This window comes from Aplosporella prunicola, assembly GCF_010093885.1.
Source record: "Aplosporella prunicola CBS 121167 unplaced genomic scaffold K452scaffold_10, whole genome shotgun sequence".
Classification (NCBI taxonomy): domain Eukaryota; kingdom Fungi; phylum Ascomycota; class Dothideomycetes; order Botryosphaeriales; family Aplosporellaceae; genus Aplosporella; species Aplosporella prunicola.
Genome location: NW_022983538.1, coordinates 425470 through 449592, shown reverse-complemented (window position 1 = coordinate 449592; position 24123 = coordinate 425470). Strand labels below are relative to the sequence as shown.

The 24123-nt window shown below is 55.4% G+C and overlaps 10 protein-coding genes across 10 annotated transcripts; 4 read left to right on the top strand and 6 right to left on the bottom strand.

Annotated features, from left to right (window-relative positions):
* Positions 1-915: 915 nt before the first annotated feature.
* On the bottom strand, positions 916-3899 carry K452DRAFT_331445 (uncharacterized protein). The gene is made up of 2 exons (XM_033545128.1): positions 2911-3899; positions 916-2850 (listed from the first exon to the last, which is right to left on the bottom strand). The coding sequence occupies exons 1-2, from the start codon at positions 3719-3721 to the stop codon at positions 1175-1177; spliced, it is 2487 nt and encodes an 828-aa protein (XP_033398593.1). The 5' UTR covers positions 3722-3899; the 3' UTR covers positions 916-1174.
* Positions 3900-5536: 1637 nt separating this feature from the next.
* Positions 5537-7757, bottom strand: K452DRAFT_317779 (uncharacterized protein). The gene is made up of 4 exons (XM_033544099.1): positions 7487-7757; positions 7351-7431; positions 6036-7297; positions 5537-5962 (listed from the first exon to the last, which is right to left on the bottom strand). Exons 1-4 carry the CDS (start codon positions 7621-7623, stop codon positions 5865-5867), a joined length of 1578 nt encoding a protein of 525 aa, XP_033398592.1. The 5' UTR covers positions 7624-7757; the 3' UTR covers positions 5537-5864.
* A 79-nt stretch (positions 7758-7836) lies between these two features.
* Positions 7837-10364, bottom strand: K452DRAFT_357943 (uncharacterized protein). The gene is made up of 6 exons (XM_033546154.1): positions 9995-10364; positions 9847-9928; positions 9696-9792; positions 9491-9645; positions 9001-9437; positions 7837-8947 (listed from the first exon to the last, which is right to left on the bottom strand). Exons 1-6 carry the CDS (start codon positions 10108-10110, stop codon positions 8104-8106), a joined length of 1731 nt encoding a protein of 576 aa, XP_033398591.1. The 5' UTR covers positions 10111-10364; the 3' UTR covers positions 7837-8103.
* A 110-nt stretch (positions 10365-10474) lies between these two features.
* On the top strand, positions 10475-11192 carry K452DRAFT_286507 (uncharacterized protein). The gene is made up of 3 exons (XM_033540308.1): positions 10475-10518; positions 10586-10707; positions 10758-11192. Exons 2-3 carry the CDS (start codon positions 10597-10599, stop codon positions 10821-10823), a joined length of 177 nt encoding a protein of 58 aa, XP_033398590.1. The 5' UTR covers positions 10475-10518; positions 10586-10596; the 3' UTR covers positions 10824-11192.
* An 874-nt stretch (positions 11193-12066) lies between these two features.
* K452DRAFT_269403 (uncharacterized protein) lies at positions 12067-14862 on the top strand. Its single transcript, XM_033538941.1, has 4 exons — positions 12067-12889; positions 12946-13892; positions 13950-14114; positions 14167-14862. The coding sequence occupies exons 1-4, from the start codon at positions 12420-12422 to the stop codon at positions 14682-14684; spliced, it is 2100 nt and encodes a 699-aa protein (XP_033398589.1). The 5' UTR covers positions 12067-12419; the 3' UTR covers positions 14685-14862.
* Positions 14863-14963: 101 nt separating this feature from the next.
* Positions 14964-15418, bottom strand: K452DRAFT_286504 (uncharacterized protein). Its single transcript, XM_033540307.1, has 4 exons — positions 15333-15418; positions 15235-15281; positions 15158-15186; positions 14964-15108 (listed from the first exon to the last, which is right to left on the bottom strand). Exons 1-4 carry the CDS (start codon positions 15357-15359, stop codon positions 15050-15052), a joined length of 162 nt encoding a protein of 53 aa, XP_033398588.1. The 5' UTR covers positions 15360-15418; the 3' UTR covers positions 14964-15049.
* A 176-nt stretch (positions 15419-15594) lies between these two features.
* Positions 15595-16787, top strand: K452DRAFT_326110 (uncharacterized protein; the record flags this gene model as incomplete). The annotated part of the gene is made up of 3 exons (XM_033544826.1): positions 15595-15623; positions 15696-16071; positions 16131-16787. The coding sequence occupies 3 exons, from the start codon at positions 15595-15597 to the stop codon at positions 16785-16787; spliced, it is 1062 nt and encodes a 353-aa protein (XP_033398587.1).
* A 594-nt stretch (positions 16788-17381) lies between these two features.
* Positions 17382-17849, bottom strand: K452DRAFT_326109 (uncharacterized protein; the record flags this gene model as incomplete). The annotated part of the gene is made up of 2 exons (XM_033544825.1): positions 17382-17710; positions 17789-17849. The coding sequence occupies 2 exons, from the start codon at positions 17847-17849 to the stop codon at positions 17382-17384; spliced, it is 390 nt and encodes a 129-aa protein (XP_033398586.1).
* A 501-nt stretch (positions 17850-18350) lies between these two features.
* On the top strand, positions 18351-19398 carry K452DRAFT_286501 (uncharacterized protein). The gene is made up of 5 exons (XM_033540306.1): positions 18351-18445; positions 18508-18602; positions 18672-18695; positions 18777-18901; positions 19089-19398. Exons 1-5 carry the CDS (start codon positions 18403-18405, stop codon positions 19255-19257), a joined length of 456 nt encoding a protein of 151 aa, XP_033398585.1. The 5' UTR covers positions 18351-18402; the 3' UTR covers positions 19258-19398.
* A 1454-nt stretch (positions 19399-20852) lies between these two features.
* K452DRAFT_297392 (uncharacterized protein) lies at positions 20853-23972 on the bottom strand (the record flags this gene model as incomplete). The annotated part of the gene is made up of 8 exons (XM_033542020.1): positions 20853-22029; positions 22109-22383; positions 22434-22663; positions 22728-23098; positions 23151-23278; positions 23336-23627; positions 23681-23725; positions 23773-23972. 8 exons carry the CDS (start codon positions 23970-23972, stop codon positions 20853-20855), a joined length of 2718 nt encoding a protein of 905 aa, XP_033398584.1.
* Positions 23973-24123: the final 151 nt, after the last annotated feature.

Sequence of the window (24123 nt, the reverse complement as noted above, 5' to 3'; positions counted from 1 at the left end):
CACAGGAGTCGAAACCAAAAATAGACGGGACACGAGAAAGAAGGCGGACGCTACGCACTCGCTCTGTATCTCTCTCTCTTTCTCTCTCTCAGTTCAGCCGCTCGCTTCACACTTCCGCAACGGGGCGAACTGGCTGCCTCGTGCTCTCACGTGCGTGCCAGCGCGCGAAGATGTCGTTTCGGGGCGTGCCAGGGCAGACAACCAGGGGCGGGGGCCGGTTTTCCAGATCGGATAATGAGGAAGGAATGGATGATGAATTGATGGTAGGATGGACGATGGACGATGGACGGATGCGGTCGGCATCATCGTGGCCTCGGCCGAACCGCGGACCGTAACGCCCTCCCGTCCCGTCCGTCCCGCGGCGTTGATCGTCAATCTTCAAATCTAACCTTACATACCTGCTTGCTTACTCCTACGATTCCTGGCTGGTGTTTGCTCGGTGCCACGTTGTCTGGCTGCTGCTGCTGCCGCTGCCGCTGCCGCTGCTGGCATTTGTCCGGCGCTGGGTCCTGGCAGTTGCAGCGCGCGGCTTGCTTACGGGCTTGCAGTGTCTCACGTGTTGGACGACATGAAATATCGTGGTAGCCGTGGGTTCACCGTCATTTCGCACGCGTGGGAGCCCGAAGTCAGTAAAACCTTGTCCCGGAGTTGCTTGAGTACTGGTCTTTGATGTGTCGTGTCTCTGATTGCTCACGAAGCCGACACTCTCCTAGTGCGCACATTAGCAACCCGGAGCGGTGCACCACCTCAATTCATCACACAAATGTCATGAGAAAGCCTTGCCTTTTATTGCCAGTGTAAGCGGGAATCTATCTACTCAAGAACATTCCATACGGACAACCAACAGCCGCCGTGTTCTTTCGGATATTCCAAATCTGCCCACCAGCACCAAGTCTCTCCAGGTCTCTCCAAGTCATTCCAAGTCGTCATCATAAAAGTAAAAGAAAAGGGCAAGAATGATTGATCCACCAAAAGATAGCGAGGTCTCGGATCGTGAGCAAAACAAAAGGGTAGTCATCTCAATCATCAAGTTTCCAAACCAAACCATACCGTTCGTTACGCCTGACGAGCCAATGAAGGCTCCACATGAAAGCGATTAGAATCGCAAATCTTCCAACCTTTCAATCTTCAAATCACAAACCTTGATTGCTGCGTGGAATTCAACAAGTCCACTTCAAATCGAGCTGATCAGGCCCGTGAGCTTGCACAGTTGCTCTTCACACTTCATCCAAACATCGTCCTGCTCATGATTCTCAGCACGCATATGCTGGAGACGTTGCTCAGCCTCTTCAACAGAGATATTGACCGCATAATCGGGCTGCGAAGAGTACGTAACCCAGCTGAGCTTCTCCATCAGCTCCTTGGTCCTATCAGGCTTGCGGAAACTCTCGGTAGTGCCGCTCGTGCCGCTCGTGCCGTAGAGAATCTTGTTTTCTTCCTGATCGATGAAGCGACGAAGCTCTTCCTGCTCTTCGGTCCATTCGCAGAAGCGGACAGCCCACGTGCACTCGTAGCCCGCCTGGAGGTAGTCATGGCTGAACACGGGCTTGGGAGGAGAAGGCTGATAAGTGCGCACACGAGTCTCGTCCATGCTGCAGCGGATAAGAAGAGACTCGATCTGGCGCGTCATGTTCTCTTGGACTACCGACATCCGCTCTTCGCCGTCCTCATCGTCGGTGCCGCCGGGGTAGAGATACGACGAGAAACGAGTGTTGGCCTGGTCCAGGACTGATTGGGCGACCTTGAGAGCCATCTGAGCAAGTAGTGTGATGGGGTTCTCCTGCGACTTCTGACCACCGGTGGTGTACCAAGCGTTCACTGCGTACAGCAGGTCGTCAATGTGCTTGTTGAGGAGACTCTCCTCGGAGGTGATGGACCCGCTCCTCGAAGACTTGCTCTTCTTGAAGAACATGCTAGTAGCAGAGAGCGTAGGCGTACTCTTGTCCTTGTTCTTGTTGATGCTAGCAAAAGAGAAGCTGCGCTTGGTCTTGAGAGTCTTACCCTTCTCAAAAGGCAGCTGAGAAAGAGGTGCGCTCTTGCTGGCCTTGGTGCTATCGGAGAAAGTCGTGGGCGGTGAAGGTATGTAGAAGCTACCGCTCATGGGCGTTTGAGGAGTCATCGCAAGTCTGGGACGCTCAGCAGCATTGCTGACCTTGCGGGTAGTGTTGATGCGTGGAGACGGACCACCATGCACGACGGAGGTCTCGACAGGGAACGAAGCTGACTTTGACGGCGGAGTATTGATAGTGGACTGAACACCGCTACCGGGAGTGCGTTGCAACTCGTTGAACGTCCTGTTGAGCTTTCTGCTTATATTGCGACCACGAGAATTGGTCGAGGCGCCAGTGAAGGAAGGGCCAGCATTGGTCGGAGAGTTGATGGCGCTAACCGGCTCTGAAGGAGGCATGGAAGCCTTCTTCTGCATTCTGAGCTTCTCCTCTTCGAGCAGCATGCCAGAGAGGACACGAAGGACTTCGGGTGGTGCGTTCTTTTGGCCGGTGGCAACCATCCAGCATTCAATGAGCTCATTGCGAATCTTCATGTAAGCAGCATGATTCTCAGGGTCTTCAGACAGCCTAAACTCGGTCGGCTTTGAAAACTTGGCCCAGAGATCGGCATAAGGATGGATGGGATCAGCCAGAAGTTGCTTGGGGGTTGTCGACTCTTGACTGAAGCGATAGGGAGGAAATAGGGTCATAGGGCTGACTTCGATAGGCTTCGTCGGCTGAAGGAAGCGGGTCGGGCTCGATTGTTCGTCCGCAGGGCCATCCGGAGGCGACGACGTGTCATCAAAGCTGAGGGAAAGTCCTGAAAGACCCATCGAAGGAGTATCCTTAGCAGTGCTCGGGGCTATAGTAGAGATTTTGTTAGCATCAGAGACTTAAAACAACCTTCGAGACTACAACTTACCACTCATGTCCAGACCCAGACCAATCGGAGACGACCCTTGGGCTGCAGGAGCTTCCTTGCCCTTGTTGGTAGGCGTCTTCATGCCTTCAGGTTCTGTCTCGACTTCGGTGTTGGTGGGAGCTGGAGGAGCTGGCGGGGCAGGCTTCTCCGGAGGAGGCGCCGTCCGAAGATGAGCAAACTCATACTTGGAGTTGTAGCAGAACCCTCCGGTGTTAGCAAGCTGTTGCCTAAGCTTTAGTCTAATAGCTTCCAATGCGCTGTCTTCAGACTCGCTCTTCTCTTTCTCTTCTTTTTGTTGCAGTCCTGTGTCAAAATAATCACTGATTTCTGATGTGGGGGCAGACAGCATCTCAAATGATTCCGTACCGGTCGGCGAGCTCTTCTCGTCCTTGGTGACCGGCGGGTCCCGCGCCTTCTTGTTCATGAACTTCCATGACTGAAGTCCTTCTTTGATCTCTTCAGTCTCTGTAGAGGAAGGGTCACTGCCCTTCAGCTTGCTCTTGCTCTTAGACTTGCGCTTCTTCTTATTCTTGCCATTGTTGACCGGTGCAGAAGGCAAGTTTTCCGGCGTCTTGGGGGCCTGAGAGACCTCTGGTGAGGTTTGTGAAGTGAAGCTGGCCGGAAGGTCCGGCATTGGGGGAGCGTCTTTGAGAATTGTCGCCAAGTCGACGATCTCGTCATCCAAAATTTCGCGCTGCAGAGCCCCAGAGAGCTGTACACGCTGGCCTAGGGTGGTCTGGCTGCCCATGCGCTTGAGCATGTCAGCGCGGGTGTTGTTGTCGCCCCTCATCTTAGGGGTGGTGTCAGACATGATGGAGTTGGCGAAAAAAGAAAATTAGTAGTGGGGGGGTGGAGTGGGTTTAAATAAATTGTTAGGGTGATTAGGGTGACTGCTCCAGATGACCGGAAGCAGGAATGGAAGGAGCGCGGTGAAGGTGAAAGACAGAACTTTGCTGGTCTATTCACGTCGGGGCACTTTCACACGCTAGTCACTTTCAGACTGCAGTCACCGTCAGTGCCGTTTGACGGTTGTTAAGCGTGTTAATGCATTCTCACCTTTCTTGATGTAACATCACCTTGCGCCTCTAGTACTATTTGTGATGTCAATAGACTTGAGTGAGTGAGTGACAGAGTACATTCCCACGGATGTGTAATGCGTACTGTTGCCGTATTTGCACAGCTCCATGTACGTATTCAGGTGCTCCTCAATTATCAAAGCGAGGGCTTCATGTTCCGCTCCCGAAAGTATATGTTAACCTGTACCCAAGCTCTTGTGTTGTCCGCTCCGAATATCTTACAAGGCCGCGGGTACACCACATGGAGTTAGGTACGAAAGTTTCATGGAAGGATGAAAGGCTTCCTGAGTAGAAGCATGTGCACCTTCTGTAGCCCTACTGGTATTTTTGCATGGCTTAAATTGTTGATGTTGTTGTAGTCCTGAAGTAGCGCACACCCACGTGCCGGTGGCATCTATGACTGGAGCGTACAGAAGCTCAATCGCCATAGTCGCAATGGTTATACGGCGCTACAATTGCTCTCATGTACAGTTGAGGCCGACCGCACTCTGGGAAACAAAGAATTCTATGTATGAGTGCAAGGCTTCGCTTCATGGTTTCGTAGACGGATTCGTGGTATAGTAATCTGATGGTTACGCAGATGAGCAATATGGTACTGAAGTTTAACCGTTCCAGTTGTGGTCGTTCCATGGAGAAGTGGATTCGCCTGTATACAACATCAGCCATTGATTCAACAGAAATAAACTGCTCTTCGGAAAATCCACAGACCAACGTCGATAAAAGTAAGATATGGCGTTCATGTTTCTCGGGCCTGGGCACTTCTTTGTTCATATACGTAATGTTCGTGAATAATGCAAGCCTTTGAATTTATGGTAAGCTTCGTTCCTACAGGCATGGAAAATCGGTCATATTTGTGCAAGGGGACGGATAATTTGACCGCCCCTCTTGGATATTTTGACCGCCCCACGTGATATCTAACCCGAGCGATTTCGTGTCTTATACTACCTAGTTTATGCCTTTATCTTCTACTAAGCCTGCTACTACTACGCTATTTGTTCCCGCATGCTTTTCCTAAACGTTGTCCGTAAATTTAACTTTACTGCGCTTGGTTATATTATTTAGAAGTGTAGTACGGATTAGTAGGTAGAGTTAGGTCATGTTTGTGTTACCTACTTCCTGTCGGTTGCCGTAGAGTAACCAATCCATTTCTTCTTTTCTGCCGAATACTGCCGAAGCTGGTAGGCGGAAAGAGGGTGGCCAAAATATCCAAAGGGGGCGGTCAAATTATCCGGCGCCTTTGTGCAAAGACGAGGGCTCTACGGACGAAGTGCGAGGCATTAACTTGTGCGTTAGCTCGCGGTGTCTAGACGAAAGGAGAGGGCTGTACCTGTCGAGATGTTTCTATCATCACGAACTTTAAATCTTGGCCCATAGCTCCTGCATGGGTGTCAGCTTGGAAAATATAACCATGTGCACCCCAAACAAAGGTTGAAAGACCAGATAGCGCTCACGCACAAAGGCAGCAGCGCTGTGGCCAAGGAAACCGCCAGTGTGGCCAGGAGCGGCAGCTGCAATGCTGAAGAAATAGAGGCAGGCAACACAACGAAGAGCTCCCAAAGAAAAATATATATTCTATGCATGCCACTCTATGAAAAGGGACGGGCCCTATAACGTTCGATCCGAAATCTCTCTCTTTAACAACCTGCTAATGAATCCCCGAAAAGCTCCTATGGCCGTGTCAAATGGCTCTATGCAAAAGCAAATAATTACAAATGCGATAGAACCGAGGTAATGCATGTGATGATGACTTTTTCTCGCTCCCTAAACCCGAAGAAAATAGAACTGAGAATCTTTTCTCTTTGGATATATCGCCTTCCGTGGTATTGCTTTTTTTATGATCATCAGATCATCAAATGCCGAGTCATGCTTCGTAACTTTCTATTCCAAGAATGTAAAAAGGTTGGTGTGCACAACGTTCAGAGCACGGTCGGCGTCGCGCTCGTTAATGACGCAGGAGATGTTGATTTCGCTGGCACCTGAGGATTTGTTAGCTTTTTAAATTGCAAAACCACCGCTTTGCGATTTTCCAAAGGACGGGAAGCTGCTAACCTTGCGAGATCATCTCAATATTAATGTTGTTCTCACCCAGAACGCTAAAGAAGCGGCCACTGATGCCAAGCATGTTCTTGAGCTGCTTGCCGACCAAGCTGACAATGGCCATGTTGGGCACCAGATCAATGGTGCCGACCTCACTGAGGCCAATGACGCAGCCCTTGAGATCCTCGTCGATGATAGTGTACTCTTCACGGCCGTCGTAGCTCAGCATATTCGACTCGGAGTGCAAAACCAACGACACGTGGACTTCCGAAGACGAGATCAGGTCCACGGACATATTCCACTTATCCAGAATGGAGAAAATGTTCCGCAGGAAACCCGGAGCGCGAGTACGCTTGTTAGAGTGGATGTTCAGGACCACAATGCCGCGCTTGATGGTGACAGCCGTAGGCCGCTTGGGTCCACTGACCCCATTGAGCGCCGCAACATTGCTGGATGAGCGGGTGCGGAACAACTTAGGGTCGTGCAGCGGGTTCTTGATCTCCTCGACGGTGTCGGGGAAAATGATGGTTCCAGCGTTCCGCGGGTTCATGACGTTCTTGATGCGAATAGGGATACGTGCGCGAATAACCTGCTCCATGGTGAAAGGATGAATAACTTCGGAGCCGTAGAAGGTCAATTCCGCGGCCTCAGAAGGCGTAACAGAGGACAAGAGTGCGGCCGTAGGCACCTTGCGAGGGTCGGCAGTGAAAATACCGTCGACCTCTTTCCAAATCTGAAGCTCCGCAGCCTCGATACCAACCGCGCACAGCGCAGCACAGAGATCAGTGTAGCCGCGGCCAATGGCATTGAGGAGGCCGCCGGGGACATTGCCGAAGTACCCGGTGATGACGGGGACCTTGTCACCGCAAGCCTTGAGCTCCTCGCCGAGCGCGTGCGCAAGTTTTGCATAGAACGTCTCATCCAACGTCTTGTATCCGCTGGCGAACCTGCAGACGTCCGACAAATCCACGTACTGCGCCGGCACGCCATGCTCCTCTAGCAATGCAGCCATGTACCGGCAGCTCAGCTTTTCACCCTTGCTGATGATCTTGTCCTCGACCCGAATGCTGACCTCCTCCAGGTGTTGCGCGGACTCGAGGATCTTGACGAGCGTGTGGCATTCGGCGTTGACATCTTCCGTGTATTGCGCAAGGACGTCCTGGTTTTGGATCGTGTCGACGGCGGCCTGGACATGGTCGGCGCGAATGGCCTCGACGATATCGTAGAAGCCTTTGCCGCCAGGGATTTCGGCCTCGCGGGCGCAGCGGAGCAGCCTGAAGTGGCGGGAATCAGCCCCGCGCTTTGTGCAACGTGAGGTGTGACGTACCTGTTGGTGGTGCCCTCGAGTTTGACCGAGGTGCTGCGCGCAGAGCACACGATGGCTACGCGGTTGCCATCAAGACCTGCCCTTCAATTGCACTTAGTAGCCGATCGCGTGGCGTGTTTGGTGAGCCATGACTCACTTCACAATCTCGGCGATGTTGACGGCAAACTTGCCAACACTGGTACCGCCGAACTTGAGGACGACCCATCCGCCTGGCAAGTTCTTTTCTTCCTGGTGAGAAGTTCTTGATGCGCCGTTGACGAGTGTGGGAGACATTGTGTGTGCGTGGAGATTCGGAGCTGCGGCGAGCAATTGGTTATAAAGTAGGGGGAGCAATGGCGTCTTCGTGAGGTGATTGGGGAATCAGAGCAGAATCGCGTGCGGTGGTGAGAGAGGGTTGACACAGCGAGTTCGGCGGCGACTAGGAGTCATAGCGGGCCCGGGCAGCCTTCGGGCACGCATCCCTACCCGCCCATTGTTCATTTTTTTCCCGCTCACCCAATTGCGTCACTAGCCGCACCACGCCACGTCGACCCAATTGTCGTGAATCCAATTCTAGAAGCCTGGCCTACTGCTACAGTAACGGGTATCCCCTTGTTTCGTCAGCGTCCCTCATAGCACCCGGGCCCTCCGATTGCGCCGCGCTATGCAACCCAACCACGTTTGATACCCCGTACTCCTTTGTGCGCCAAGAAACATGCCATTTTATGAGTCCTTCGACCTCGACCTCAACCAACTCTTCCCCTCTAACTACCCTCATCGCCTGTAGATGTCCCGGTCGCGGTCCCTGTCGCGGTCCCGGTCGCGACGGTCGTATCGGTCTCGATCAGGGCTCCTACTACGCGTTCCGCGGCGCCCACCCTCGCCGTAATCCAGGCCAGACTCGCGGTCTCTGAATCCTCGCCGTTCATCGCGTGACGGTGGCCCGCTCCTTTCGCGGGAGCTACGGTCGTCTCTGTCTCTTGATCCCCGACGACCGCTTTCTGCTGCTGCCGCACTGTAGCTAGGAATGTAGGTATCCACGTTTCCTCCCGCTCTAGCATTGCCGTACGCCCGATTGGTTGGTGGGTGTGGGAGAGGATGTCTACTTCCTTCCGGAGGAGGTGGTGGGAGGTTGTGTCGTCCACCAGGAGGGCCAGAGTACGGCATATTGTCGTGTCCCCACGGTTGGCGTCGGTAGTTCGGAGGCGGACCGCGATGATCATATGCTCCTGGTGGTATTCTGCCTTCATACCCTCTTGGAGGGGGTCCTGGCGGCACGGCTCCTGGTGGTCCCCTGTCTTGTGCATATCGTCCGTACCGATCACCATTCATATAGGGGCCTCCATTCGGAGGTACCTCAGGCCCCCATCCGCCGTTCGGGTTTGGTCCCATTCCTACAGTGCCGCCGGCTGGTGCTGGTGGAAGTGCCTGCTGTTTGCCGCGCGCATTCCGCCTATCCAGTTCATGGGAATCTGAGAAGCTTGGAAGCTCTTCAGGTTTAGCGGGATAGGGGTATTCCTTGAAGTATGGATGTTCCAATGCATCTATGGCGTTTATCCGCTTCCTCCAATCAAGTTTCAAGAGCTCGTTCAGAAGAGAAATTGCCAAGGAGCCCTGACTGTAATTTCGGTCAGCTCTGCAAAAAAAATATCTTGCAACAACTTTACTTACTCTCTGAAAACATGGCCAAGGTTGCCCTTGCGGGGTGCAAACTGCCTGACGCCCTCGCACCCAGGCAAGGATGACCATCCAGGCATGTTCTCTTCAGTCGGCGTACCAACAAGATCGAATATGATATGAGCTTGGTTGAGATCGCTATTGCCTGCCAAAATGGGCTTCCTCTTGAACATTTCACCAAAAACACAGCCTGCTCCCCACATGTCAATGGCGCAGGTGTAACGGCGCAGCTGAAGAAGTAGCTCAGGAGGGCGATACCAACGCGTGACGACCAAGGCTGTGTAGTCTCTCTTAGCCTCGCCACCCCCTGAACCCGGTTTTGGTGGAGGTTCATCGAAATGGCGTGCTAAACCAAAGTCGGCGATTTGGAGAATGCCCTTGTTGTTGATCAACAGGTTGGCAGCTTTCATATCGCGGTGCAATATACGGTTCTGTACCAGGGTTAGCATTCTCCGATTGCATGAGACCGCAGATTACCGCATACGTCGTGGAGATATCTCAAGCCCTCGAGCAATTGCAGCATGTAGCATTTGATCTGTGGTTCGGTGAAGCGGACTTCGGGGTTGTCGAGAAGGCCGGAAAGATCATGGTCCATATAGGGAGTGACCATGTAGAGGATTGCGCGTTTCCGCCCTTCTCCTGGTAGTTTGTTAGTTATGAGCTGTACCTGCACACCCATGTTTACATACCCTTCGTCCTTTCCACTGCCATCTCCTCGAGCTTGAGCACGTTTCGGTGTGAAAGTAACTTAAGCAACTTGATCTCGCGAAGAGCCGTGATAGGAAACTGAGCGACATGTTAGCCACTGCCAGCTGATTCGGCAACAGGGGTCGCTCATACGCCATCCTTCTCATTGTGCATGAGGATCTTTTTGAGGGCGTAGATCGTGCCGGTCTTTCGTGAACGAGCTTTGTGAACTTCACTGCATCATCGGTCAGCACGGTGCATCGGCATGGTGCCAACTGAGCGGCGGAGGTGTTAGACTCGCCCAAAAGTACCCTCTCCAAGCTTTCCCATGACCTCATAATCGACAATCCTGGAGCATCCCGTGAATCTGCGATGGGCGAGGCCCGGCGCGGGCGAGTGCGAAGGAGCTTGCGCCATGATGGGCGAACGCGAGGAAGTGGGTGTCGGACGGAGAGCAGGTGAGATGGAGCGGGCAGGTCCCTAAGGTGCAAGATTCGAGAATGGATGGTCGCGGGACTTGTGTCGCGACATGAAGGCTATGGGCGGACGGGGGCTTTCGTTGTCCGGATGGCCGCCATCCAAAGCGTCAAAGAACCAAGGAATGTTGCGACGGCGCCGATGGGGTTGTTTAGTCGATTGTCAGGCTGTGTCGCGCAGATGCGCAATCACTGCCACGCGTGCGGGAGGTGCTCAGAACTGAAGGGCGAACCAGCCAGCCGACGATCGCCAAGCCTTTCGTACCGCCCGCTTCGGGGGACTGGCGATCTCACCGCGCAACCTCAGTCCATACTATCCGCTGCAACAACCATACATTGAGCTTCCAACGTCAGTGACCGCACCATGAGTGCTCTCGCTCGGCCCCTTGTGATGCCCCGCAGCTAACGACGGGCAGAATCTCACACAATGGCTGGTCACGGTCCTGCAGGCCACGGCGGCCACCCCATCCACGTTCACCCTGTGCGCCCTCTCTACCGCTTCTTTGCTACCGGCCTCGGCGCTAGCATGTGGTTCTTCGTATGCCGTTTTGCCTGCCATGCGTGATCCGCCGCTGACCGGAGTTACAGTTGATGTACCGCGCCAAGAAGGACGGCGCTGCGCTCATGGGCTGGAAGCACCCTTGGGACCACTGAGGGCAACACGGAGAGCCACGGCGCTTCTTCAAGGACCCGATCTGGTGCTTTCAAATTATATCCGGCATTGTACATACGAACAAACAGACTTTGGGACTAGATGATGCTCCACCCAGAATCGCCATCGGGAATACCTGCGACCCATTCTGTACCATTCCAATTATTTGCGCGCGAAACACCATTGTCCGATCATGATCATGGAAAGAGCCTAACAACGTGACCTGAGACGTGTCAAACATCCAGCCAATTAGCAAGCAGCTATTACTACACGACGCTTCTTCACTCCTATTTCGCTTCTTGGTAGGGCATTGGGCGAAACTCGGTCATCTGTTCATTCTCTCAATCGATTCATTTGATTTATTTAATTCACTTGTGTCTGTTGATACTGACATTAAGATCATACGTTTGTGGAAAGCCTCGACCTGCTCTAACCGTTCCAGTTAGTTCGGCTGCAATCTACTACGATTATGCAGTTTCGGATATCAGTATTTATAAGCCTCTCAAACAGCTCATGGGATACTCCATGTCTCTATTTTCGTACGCAAACAGCTTCGGGCAAGCCATGCGGAAGATCTGCCAGCGAAGATACTGAGCAGCAGTCTTCACTTCTCTACGTGTCCTTTAAAATGCCGCCGGATTTCTTTTTGTTCCTAGTCATTCTTCCAATTATCAATCCACTTCAATGTTGCACTTCCAACATTCATCCCACCAACTTGAACATTTTCATTCCTCGCGGGTATGTTTGGATGAAAGCAGCAGTACGGCTCTCATTAATGAGGCTGTTGCGTTATTGATATAGCTTGGACATGACGTCATACAAGGCTACGGACAGGCTGCAATTCAGCGGAAGCATTTTGCTTGTTCGAAGGGCTGAACAAAGCTGAACGATTTTATCGATTGTAATCTATAGTTAACCGCGACCTCTTCCGGAGGCTTGTGAAGGGCGAAATGCCAATAGGAAGACATGGCAGATGTGCTATTGCATATGGGCGCCTGGAAGACTACAGGACTACGAATCAAGCGGGCAGCGGGAGAGCGGCAAGGTGATTCCAGGCAGCACGCGCACGCGGCTCGCACCGCCACAAGCGAGTGACAATCCCGGCAGCCGCGCCCCCGACCCCGTGGTGTTGACGCGCTGCCCACTCACAGCGCGCGACGCACCCCACGTGTAGAGCGCGCCGCCTCGCAACCCAGGTCAAAGCCCCCGCGATGTTGCGCAATCGTGCTCGTGCGAAAGGCCAGATGCAGCGGCGGCACGGCCATGCCATGCGGGCCTCTGACCTGCGGGCGAGGCAGCGCTTGGAGGATGAGGCATTGCCTCCCTGTCTGCCTGCCACACCTTTACTTCTTTCTCTCCCTTCCCCTGCGTGGGTGCGTGCGACTACGACTGCCACTACTGCTTCTTGTCCTGGTTCCTGGTTCCTGATTGCCGCCTATAGTTTTTGTCGATCGATTAAGAGCCGGGGAGAGACATCTGTACGACGACACTGACAGCAACCAAGTACCGAGGGCGTCTGACCACGAAAGGCCCAAGTGGGCGTACCTAGGTAGCTCACATCTCACGCGGCCACAGCAGCAGTAACAACATTAGCAACCATGGCAGGCGCCCTCCAAATAGGAGACATCTTGATGCTCTCCCAGCTCGCCTGGAAGCTCGGCCGCGCCTTCACGTCCGGTCGGCACAGCGCACCCGCCGAGTTCCTTGAGGTCGAGACTGAGATGAACGGGCTAGCGCGCGCGCTGAAGATGCTAGCAGAGACGCTGTTCGCGGATTCGGACAGCATCATTGCGCGTGCCGATGCCAACACGCAGTCTGGCGTTGCGACCATACTGCTCGCGTGCCGCCAGACCCTCCGCGACCTCGAGAGTCTCGTCGAGCACTACCAGGTCATCACGCGCCACCGCACCAGCAGTGGATTTAGCGTTGAGCGCTCCTGGAGCGAGCTTGTGCTGTCTAACTTTAAGAAGATGATGTGGACAACTGAGGGCGGGAATATCCAGGCATTAAGGAACATGTTGCATATGCACACGAGCACCATTTCCTTGACCATGCAAGCACTGCAAAGGTATGTCCACTTAGTTCGTTTCTCTGCCCCCAAGACTTACTTACAACTCATCTCAGCAAATCACTCGCGCAGCTTCAAAGCACCGTTGCGCCCATGGCCGAAAAGATCGACGAAATCCATGGCCAAGTGACCGGCGATCTGAGCGACAAGATTCAGGAAGTCCACAGGATCATCGTCTCCATAGCCGGCCGCAGCCCGGCCCTGCCGGCTATGGAGAGGATGTCCCACGGCACCACTACGCCCCTGTGGCCAGTGACGCCTGAGATCGAGCCAATACCCGAGCCTTTGCGCATCGGCAACGGCCCGCTGACGCCGCAGCGCTCGCCCGAAATCCGGCCTATCGACTGGGCTCAGACGCAGAATCACTACAACCGGCGCGAGTCGGATATCAGCAATGCACCGACTGTTTCCGATACCTCCGACACGCGGCGCTTGAGCGGTGGCTACCCAGCGTCGCGGTCGAGTATCACCGGCTCCCCGGGCCCATCTGCCAGGAGGCAATCACGGTGGCGCGCCGAAGGCAGTGCGGACCTGCCCGCCGTACGCGATGCCGACGAGGCAGAGGCGCAGCCACCCTCAGCAGTAGACGAACTGCGCGCCTCGTTTAGCTTGCCCATTCTCCCGCCGCCGGCCATCCCGCCTGATCCGGATCCTGAGCTCGTCGACGGATTCGGCTCGCCTCTTGAATGTGGTTCACCGGCGCCCTATGTGGACAAGATAGTGCTTGAGCGCTCCGCAACAACTAGATCCCAGACCGAGGAGTTCGAGCGCGCGGCCTTCCGCAATTCAGCCATCTTGTGCGACGTCCGCGGCAAGGCTGTCGACTATGTCGCCCCGCCGGAGGACGAGACGAGGCCGCTCGAAGTTGAAACGTACAAGGCCATGGAGGCTTGTCGGATCTGCGTTGTCCGGAAGCAGGATGAGCGGCCGGATGGCTCGATCCGGATGATCACGAGCATCTGGGCGTTGAGCGACGACCGGGCGGTGAGGCTGCAGCAGAAGCGTAAGTTGGTTCTTTATTTTCTCCCCACATTCTCGTTCACTGTGCTAACACGTGTAGTGGCCGATGGTGTGGAGATCATACCGTATGTCTCGTTTTTCTCGCCTGAGAAGATATCTCTTCCCGTCCTCGCGGAGCTCAAATTCCACGATGTGACCTATGGCTCCAAGCCCCTCAAGGTTGCCAAAACGAGCTGGATAACGTACGATTTTGAAGATGTCAAAAGTACACCCGCCACTTTTGCTCTGACCTTGAAATACGCTGACCATTTGCACAGGTGCCACGCTCTTTCAAAACGAGCTCATGGGTCGGCAGCTTATTGGCACCTATCAGACCAACAAGACGCTGCGCATCCACGATGGCCTTGCGGGTATACTCACATACCAGGAGCAGATGTGCGGCATGGAGAATCTGCGCCTATGGCGTGACTACGAGACCGGGGGCGTCATCGCCATGATCCACTTTAGCGCGCACTTCCGCAATGGTTATCTCGCCTTTTACTTGAACTCGAGCGCTGTGCCCATCAGAGTCAAAGGGGACGGCGAGAAGGCAGTCAGGATCAGAGATCTGAAGATTCCCCACACGCCCGAGGGACGAAGCGGTAGCGGGCAGCGGAGGCGGGAGTCGGATGGGGCGGTGGCGGCTTCCATGGTGTCGCAAGATGAGGAGAAAGTGAGCGGGAAGAAGTGGATCACGGGCGCCAAGGTGGAGTTTGCGACGGCGATCGACAAGAAGCTGTTTCTGGACAAGGTGAAGGAGGTGCAACAGACGATGATACTGTTGCCGGAGCTGTGACGGGAACTCCTGATACTGCAGTGTTTAAGTGTAGCTTGATGTGCGCTCTTCGATAATCTGCGTAATTAGCGCGCAGGAGGCAATTGATTGACAGCGCGTGACCAGTGGGAGTGGTGAGTATGGATATTGTAAGATAATCAGAACATAATTATGGGAGCATGTTAATGGAAAGAATACTATGTCCGTCTATGATTTCTATTTTTATGACGCCTTCAAAGACGTCATATGGTGATTTTTCTACACCGGGAAACCTCGGACGGCATGTAATTCGTGACATGCTAATCGTTTCGCCAAGTTTTTCAAACCGCCATAAGGTATCGTATTGTACAGTTTTGCGAGAAAAGTTTACATTCCACTCGACGCGTTTATGCGAGAGGGTTGAAGAGCCTGATGACGGGAGGGCGCGGCGTGCTGTGCGACCAGCCTGGGAGAGGTTAGTGGGGCGGACCAGCAAAGGACCAGCGGGGACGGACCAAGGTAGAGAATCAGAGGCAGGTAACCACTGGAGAAGGTCAGATGAGGATCCGAGCAAGGCGCAAGGGAAGCATACTAGTGGACGGCGACGCGGGAAACGTCGATGAGCTTGGAGATGCGCTCCTGCGGCATTGTCAGTGAAATGGACGGCGCAAATAAGGCGCGCACGCGTACCTTGGTCTCCTCGGACAGGGTGAACATGATGGATGCGGGCGTGGCGGAGATCGGTTGAGGTAGTCTTGGGCGCAGCAGCTGTCGGCGATGGTGACGACGAGCAAGCCGTGGAGACTTTTGCTCGATTTCTGCCGGCGCCCGCCGCCTGGACTAGCGCGTCCCCCATATTTTGTCGCGCGTCGCCGGCCGAACCTGCATCATCGCCGCGTCTGTTGCACCTCAAGATCTACCAACAGAAACAAACAACAGCACCTCCGCAACCATGGCATTTGCTGGCGGTCCCAGGCACTGGTTAGTCAGCCTTAACACCATCCCGGAAACTCAGGTGCAATTCTAACGCAGGGCCGAACAACGGTATGCTAGGGAGCAAGATAAGGAAGCTACCGTTTATGTCGGCAACCTTGACGAACGTGTTACCGATGCTTTAGTGTGGGAGCTTATGCTCCAGGTCGGTCGCATTGTCAACGTCCACCTTCCGAAAGATCGTGTCACCCAGACGCACCAGGGTTACGGTTTCGTCGAGTTCCAGACTGAAGAAGATGCCGACTATGCCGCCAAGGTCATGAACCAAGTCCGCCTTTACGGCAAGCCCATCCGTGTCAACAAAGCTTCGGCCGACAAGCAGAAGGCCGTTGAAGTTGGCGCCGAGCTCTTTGTCGGCAACCTTGACCCCATGGTTGACGAGAAGACCCTATTCGACACCTTTGGGCGTTTTGGTCCGTTGGTCGCCGCCCCGAAGGTAGACCTCCCTCCATATTTGAGATGTCGCGCGACATGTAGCTGACTCATGTACAACAGGTTGCCCGCGACGAGGCCAACCTCTCCAAGGGTTACGGTTTTGTCTCTTTTGGCACCTTCGAGGCCTCCGATGATGCCATTGCCAACATGAACGGCCAGTACCTCATGAACAAGGAGATCTCAGTTCAGTACGCCTATAAGAAGGACGGAAAGGGTGAACGCCACGGCGACGAGGCGGAGCGTATGCTTGCCGCCCAAGCTCGCCAGCACAACGTATCGGCACCTACCCAGCCGATGCCCCCTCAGTTTTATTCCCAGCCGACGCCCGCTGCTCCGGTCGCTCCGGCCGCCATGCTCAACAGCGGCGCCCCTCACGTCCCGACCCCGCCTCCCGGCCCGGCTGGATTCCAGGCCTACAATGCCGTTCCGCCCCCGGCTCAGCAGGCTCGTACTCCTGTCGCAACCACCCCGCTCCCGCCTCCTCCGTCAGGTCTCCCGGCTCGTCCCCCTCCTTCGCAGGCTGGTTACGGTGGCCCGATGGGCTTCACTCCCCCGGGCTTCTCCGCCCCTCCTCCGGGCGGAGCTTTTCCGCCTGTCCCGGCTCCTCCAGCCGGTTTTGCCCCGCCTCCTGGCTTTCCTCCCCCGGGCTTCGCCCCTCCCGGCGCTGCCCCTCCCGGATTCCCTCCTGGATTCCAGCAGCCCTATGGCAAGCGGTGATTGGCGAGGTGACTTATGGCTTAGGGAACGTTTTTCCCTGGAGGTCAATAGAGTTTGCCCACGGATCGTCATAAATTCGAAGGATACCCTGCTTTTCTGGTGGATGGAATTGATTGAGATACGATCTCCGGCGAACACGGCGTACAGGATGACATGGTTAGAACGGAAGTAAGTAGTCTATACCGCTTTCATAGCGATGAGCAAGTAAATAACGCTCTTGCGCACAGCAATGCGAGCCCGGTCCGTGCATAGTGAAGCTTGTTATTGTAAGAAGCTGAGGTCTTTTACTGACCAACGATGACTGATAATGAGATGAGTGAAACTCGGTGGTATGAGAGAAGATAAAGAAAAGTAAAGCAAGGAAAATGGAGGACACTCCAGTGGCAGTTGCGAAACGCGACGCTGCGAATCCGCACAAAAAAAGACCAACCCGATTTCAAACCATGAACGCCCGGTGCTCGCTGAAATCAAGCAAAGTGTGGATATCCGTTCGATCCAAACCCTCCCCCAACTCCCTTCCGCGCCTCCTGCTTTCCCCTCCTCCCCCACCCAACAACCCAAACGCACGCACCCTCCCACACACGGTCTCCCCGCTCACGAGAAGCTGACAAACTTGGGGTCGCGCGGCCTGCCGTCCGGACCAATGCCATTGCGCGCGAAGCGGGCCTCGGTGAAGATCCTCCGGGCCTCATCGAAGCCGACGCGGCGGGCCTTCATGATTTTCCTGATCTCCGCTTTGGCGACGTCGTCGAGGCCGGCGCGGGAGTCGCCGTCGGCGACGTTGCCGGCGAGGTCGAAGTGCGCCGACGAGAAGCCCGACTCGATGTCGGCGGCGAAGGAGCTGGGGAGCCGCGTGTAGAACCAGCGCGCGAAGGGGTTGTTGGGCAGCGCGTGCAGCCAGTGGTGGCGCGTTAGGTAGGCGACTGTTTGGCGGGAGAGGGGGTTAGTTTTGGGACGTGGCTTTTGGGGATTTGGGGGGGACGTGGGGTGCGGAGACGTACGGGTTGCGGCGAGGAGGACGAAGATGGTGACGGAGTAGAAGAGGTAGACGTTGTTGATCATGGTGGCGGTGTTGTGGGGTCTAGGCTGGTAGTTTTGAGGGAGTGGGTTTTCTCCCCGGCGGGGTGCCGTGATGTTTTGGTAGAGTAGTGGGCGACGGGGTGTCGTCGTCGTAGTCGCGGTGGTGGTGGCTGAGCACTTGCGCGGCAGGGCCGGAACGGGACGAGGCGAGATGAAAGAAAACAGGTAACAGTCCTAAGTGTAGAGTAGAGTAGTTAACTCGGCGCGATAGCGTGAGCAAGCCAAGGCGGCGCGCGATGCATCAAGCAGGCAGGCAGCGGATGAGTTCGTGTGTAATGCGTAGCGTAGCTTATGCGGGAGCGACGTTGGCGGACGGGGATTATAATTCGCAAGCGCAACCCGGCGCGTGAGGTCAGAGTCCGAGCGTCCCGAGCCCTGACTACGTCGGCGAAAGAGTTGTTCCTCGCCCCGACGCCGCTAGTCGGCCATTGGCTGGTTAGACGATTTTCGACAACGCGCACCCAAAGCGATACTACCAGCGACAACGACACTCGAACGGCCGACCGCAAGAACGACGACATCTCCGACTATCGCAATGGCTTCCAACATCTCTGCCGACCTCGTCTGGGAGGTTACCCGTGAGTCGCCCGTGTCTGGCTTTTCGCCCTGGCATCGCTGACCTCGAGCTTCCCCCCCGCAGGCAACAACAGCGCTTTCCTCCTCAAGCGCAAGCAGTCCGGCGGTGTCCAGTTCTCGCGCGACCCCCTCAACCTCCTCAACAAGCACTCCAGGAAGGTCCGGAAATCCCCCGAGTCCGCTGCAGCAAGTACGAGCAACATTGGCTGACGTGGATTTGATTTATAGTACGAGGGTTTCGTCAACGACAAGGTATATATACAACCGCGCAACAATGCACGAATTTGGAAAACGAGAGCGGTTTTGGCTGACCGGTAGATTTTGTGATTACAGGCCTTCAGCGTCCAGCCCGCTGAGAAGGGCGGCGTCCAGCTCCTGATCAAGAAGAACGAGAAGGCCAACAAGCCCGCCTCCGCCATCCAGTCCTCGACCTACGGCGCCTCCACCTCCTCCCGCAAGTCAGTAACCCCACGGTTCCCCGCTACCATCACCACCCCCGCCTTCGCCGCCGCTGTCGCCTCGAGCAGCAGCAGCAAGGAATGCGCGCCGTGCTTGCGGCTCGACGGCGGCTGGATGGATTGAAAGAAATGCTGGCGCAATATGTCGAGAGAATGGACGGACAAGCTAACATTCCATGCCCTGCAGGACCTACAAGAGCATCATCAACTCGACCGTCAAGCGCCACTACCGCGCCGACCTCCGCGACGAGGCCGTCCGCCGCGCCTCGGCCATCAAGGCCAGCCAGAAGCCCGTCAAGGCTGACAAGCCCGTCAAGCCCAGGGGTCTCAAGGGCAAGAAGGCCGAGTCCGCCTAAATCAATCGTTCGTTGTCGGTCGATCATCTAGGCGGCGTCTTAGTGGAGGAGGAGGATGTGTCCGGGTTGGAGAAAAATATGGAGTTAGTTTGACTGGCCGGTCGAACGACTGTCCTGTCTTTTTTCGGCGGCGGCGGGCGCAGCAGCATGTGTATGTGTGTATGCATAGAAGCATCCGGGAGCTGGCGAAATCATCGGTCGGTCGGGCAAAGACGAGCTGGGAATGCGGCTCGGGGTTCTGAGCGCAGCGACTTTTGAAAAAGAAAGTCATGTCTACGAATCCAAACGTTTCCGAATCAAGAACGCGTCTTGTTGCGTGTGAGCGTGTTGTTAAGGGGATTGCTGCGGTGAGATGAGATGCCGTGTTTGGTGGCAAGAGCGTGGTGGGTTGGCCTTTGAGCCTGAGCCCCAGATCTGAAGTGCTGCGCTTCTTCCGCTTCGACCTTGTTCCCTGTGGACGGGCGCCCAACCTCCGCAATCCATTTACATTCCAGATGGCAAAGCAAATTCCAGAATCAGTCCCCAAAGCAGCCAACTCAAACCGAAACATATACTAACCAAACCAGCGGCAGGCAACCTATACCTTGATTCCACCACTGCACTCTCTACATGGCAGCAGACAACCACACTCCATCCCCAACACTACAACCCACCATAACCAGCCGTCAAACCCCCCAAGATCGTCCAGATCCAACAAGTACCCAGTAAGATATCTGCCCCACGCCCACTCCCCCCCCCCAGAGCCAGACCAAACGCTCCCGAAGTCCAAGCAGGCACACCCACCCACACCTATCTACGAAGTAACGAGCAGGGAGCGTGGCAGGGATAATGTAAATGAATACCTCTACATGCATCTTCTAGGTAGGTACGGAGGTGAGGGTAGATTTGTACTGGGTCTACAAGGAGTGGGTTGTAATGACTACTACGATTTGCTTGTGGGGTGGTGGGGTGTAGTTATGGTTACTGGTATGTGTCTATAGTGTATAAACTCGAACGAGTTGGTGCTCTTTTGCCCGTCCAATCGTGCTTGCTTATGACGATACAAACCACTCCGTAGGTATACAAGTGCACCATAAAAAACCCGCGCCAGTTTCGCAATCGTCACGTATACGTATCTACAGCCCCATCCCAAGCTACTCCCCCTTTCCACAGAGCCCACGGAAAAAGTGGAAGTAGTCCTATACGTCTTTGTGGAAAATACGGACAGTTCCTCGCACGACACCATCATGCCTACGTACGTACAACCCTCCCATCGGCGATCAAAGGCAAAGAGACAAACGCTTCCGCCCAATCACACGATACTGAGAAGGCCTTCCCTCTCCCCCAAACCCCCAGCGACGATCCAAGGCTCTCACGAGCCCAATCATCAGCCAAAGAGTTGAGCCCCCTCTCCCTCGCTGCATGGCAAGGGCAGCACCCACCCAAGACTCAGCGCCAGCTCCCGCCTACGCTATCGATCATGGCCGCCGCCCATCCACCACCACCACCACCACGAAACCAACCCCGTACTATCTTACAACCCCAACTCCAACTATACACGCCCCTTCCTCCCTCACCCTCATACCCCCGCACTATCCATCTACCTACCTACCTACCTACCTCCTCACCACGCCCCCACCAGCCCACCACAGCGCGCCCCCCAACCCGCCACTAACCACCAAATGATACAGCACGCCCCACGCCATGGCATACAAATACTTGGGGCTAAACACCGTCCAGATAAACAAATGGCTGCGCAGCACCGTGCACGCCGCCATGACCGCCCCCAGCGCCGCCGCAGTCCACAGCGTCAGCCGCGCAAAATGCGCGAAAAACATGCCCTCGGCCGGGTCGCGCAGTAGCACGCCACGGCGCGCCGACGACGACGCCTTCCCCGCCGCCGCTTGCGCCGCTGCCCGCTTCGCCTCCTGCAGCCTCCGCACCACCTCCATGTTGCGCCGCCACCGCGCGTCCTCCAGCACGCGCAGCCCGCCCGCGCAGCCCCAGAACACGGGGCCGGCCCAGTTGCCGACGAAGATGAGCGCGCCGACGGCCACGACGTTGTAGCTGGCGACGCCGTTGTAGGCGTTGCTGAGGTCGATGCTGGAGATGGCGTTGCTGTTGCCGAGGGCGAAGAAGGATGCATGCGCCAGCAGCAGCGTCGTCGTGCTGATCTCCGTCGGTGACAGCGGCGGCAGCCGCGACAGGAAGTGCTGCTGCGCCCGGAAGACCAGGAAGAGCGGGATGTTGGGCGCGCGCGTCTGCGTCAGCAGCAGCAGCGTCAGGAAGTCGTGCAGCCCCTCTGCCACCATTGCCCGCGACCCGGACGTCGGGCCCGAGAGGGGGCCTCTCTCCTGCGCGAACAGCCACGCTGCGCCCATGATCGTTCCGATGAAGACGACTCGCGCCAGCCGCACCAGGCTGAGCCCTTCGAGGAACTCGATCGCGCCTGGGCTTGCGCCCCGCACTAGTTCCGGTGCGTCGCGTGCTGTGAAGGCCAGCTTGAACAGGAACGAAATGCCGCAGAGCAGCACGGCGTTTCCCGTCGCGAACGTCTGCAGCTGCCGGCCCATCCGCCGCGAGATGTGGCTGCGCAGACGCAGCATCAGCCACAGGTAGGTTCCCGCTACCAAGGTCCACAGCACAACGGGGTTGGTGAGCACAGCCGAGTGCACAATGTCTGGCGCGCCGGCGTACTTTTGGCCCGTTTGGTTCCAACGGCGGGTTAGGCGGTGCAAGGCGAGCAGGGCGAGTGAGGGCCCAATTACTGTCAAGACGTGGCTCCTACGGGACCTGTTGCATTTGTCAATCCGGGTGGCTCTTGAATAACGAGGGCCTTGACCTGCTTGCTAGGGTTGAGACGGGAACTTACTTGTTGACGAAGAGATACACAAACCAGGCAGATGTAGCCCAGTACCAGAAATGTTGCTCTTCCTCCACGTAACTGCTGGCGAACATCATGATACCGTACAGCAGGACCAGAGCAGTGTAGAAAATACCAGCACTGCTGACAGAAGTCTTGAGAGGGCGAAGGGCAGTAAAAGCAAGACCTAAGCTGAGCAACGCGATGCTCGTACCAGCAATGAGCAAAGCGAGGTTGTAGTTGCTCGCTGTGCTGCTCATGATATCCTGGGCTGAACGACAGAACTGTTTTTCGTCAGTAAGTTAGAAATGATGTTCCACAGAGAGGATCTTACATCAACAAGCGGAGGGATAATGTCGTCCGGCTTGGGACGATAAGCACCCGCATCATGGAAGATAGTCGTAACCTTCCGCCACTTGCAAGCAAGCTCGTTGCCAGCTGAGCTGATGGAATCACATTTGACTTCCGTAAATGGGTTCTCGAATGCAGGATCCGGGAAGGTGGCTTTGACGATATTGAGTATCTGCACAGCGTTCCTGAGCATTATTTGTGCCCGATCATTTCCTAAGTCAAGTCAGTTTTCCGGAGGTGTCCATAAAAAGGTTTGATGAAGGTTTCAAGGACCTACCATTAGACCAGAAAGGCAGGAAATCGGTAATAAAGACGCCCAGGTTGTTAAGAGGCACTGGAAAACCAAGAAGTCCCGCAAGAGTGGGTGCAATATCTGACTGCTCAATCTTGGTGTAGTAGTCAAAGTCTTCCTTCGGCTCTGTGGGGCACGGTAGCCCCTTGGAGATCTTCTTGAGCTTCGGAGACATGAAGACGAGGGCCGGAGAGGTCTCGCCAGGGGCTGAGCCACCGTGGTTGCCGCCGTCGTTCATGCCATGATCTCCGCACAAGACGAACAGGGTATTCTTCAGGTGCTTCTGTGTCTCAATTGCTTGGTAGATTTCCTTGACAATGCCATCCATTTCCGCTTGCTTTGGGATCATGTTGGGACTGAAGGCATGTCAGTTGCAGTCATAACAATGTAATTGAACTCGTCCCTTACCCCAATGGCCCAGTCTTGTGGCCGATATGATCCAGCCCAAGGTAATGCATGATCATGGCGTTCCAGTCACTCGCTTGCAGCTCATCGGGGACATGCCTCGTCACGTTGTTGTCGACTTCGGTAAAGTCCTGCCATCCAATGCTCAGCTCTATTGACCTTATATACATTTCACAGATATCACTAACCGAAACAAAGAAACTGGACGTGCCATCCGCGCGGGCAAATGTCTCCGGGAACAGCTTCAACCAAGTGTCATCGCCATACATGACAAGCTTTCCATCCTTCTTGGCCTTGAGCTGCGCAAGCCACGTGTCTTGGGACGCCAGGGTCGAGGTAGAGTCGGACTCGGCGAAGTTCAGGATCACGTCGAGGAAGGATGGGATGGAGCCGGTCGTAATGGCCTTCACGCGAGGCATGGTAATGGTCGGGGAGGTTGCATGGGCGGTGAATGGGAGAGCCGCGCCCGACGATATCAAACTGCAAGCATGTCAGGAGGCTTCTCAATAGTAAAAGGGAAGAAGAAGACGTACCCTTGGGTGAACTCGAAGCCGGAGCTGTTCGAGAAGACAAAGTCACTGTCGCCGTTAGCAAAGGCGCAATGCCAATGGGTCCTCTGACATACCTCCTCAGCGCGTCCACGACCATAAAGACAACCTTGTCGAAAGGAGCCTCGGGCGGCGCTCCAGACTCCAGGGTCTCATACTCGGCGAGACCAGGAATGAAGGGCTTGTAGGGGAAGAAGCCGACTGCGAAGGTCAACACCGCGATGGGTATGAGGACATTGGCAGCAGCAAGAAGCCACTTCTGAGATTGAGAGGGCATGCTGAGCGGTACTCAACGCATGCGCTGCTCGTCTGGTTCCTGGTAGGCGGTCAGTGGGGAAATCGCAATAGAAGTCCGCTGGCGATCGGCGCTTCGGCGGCTCGGCGATTCGGCCGACAACGTCACCCAGGCACCGCTCGAGCTTCACCAT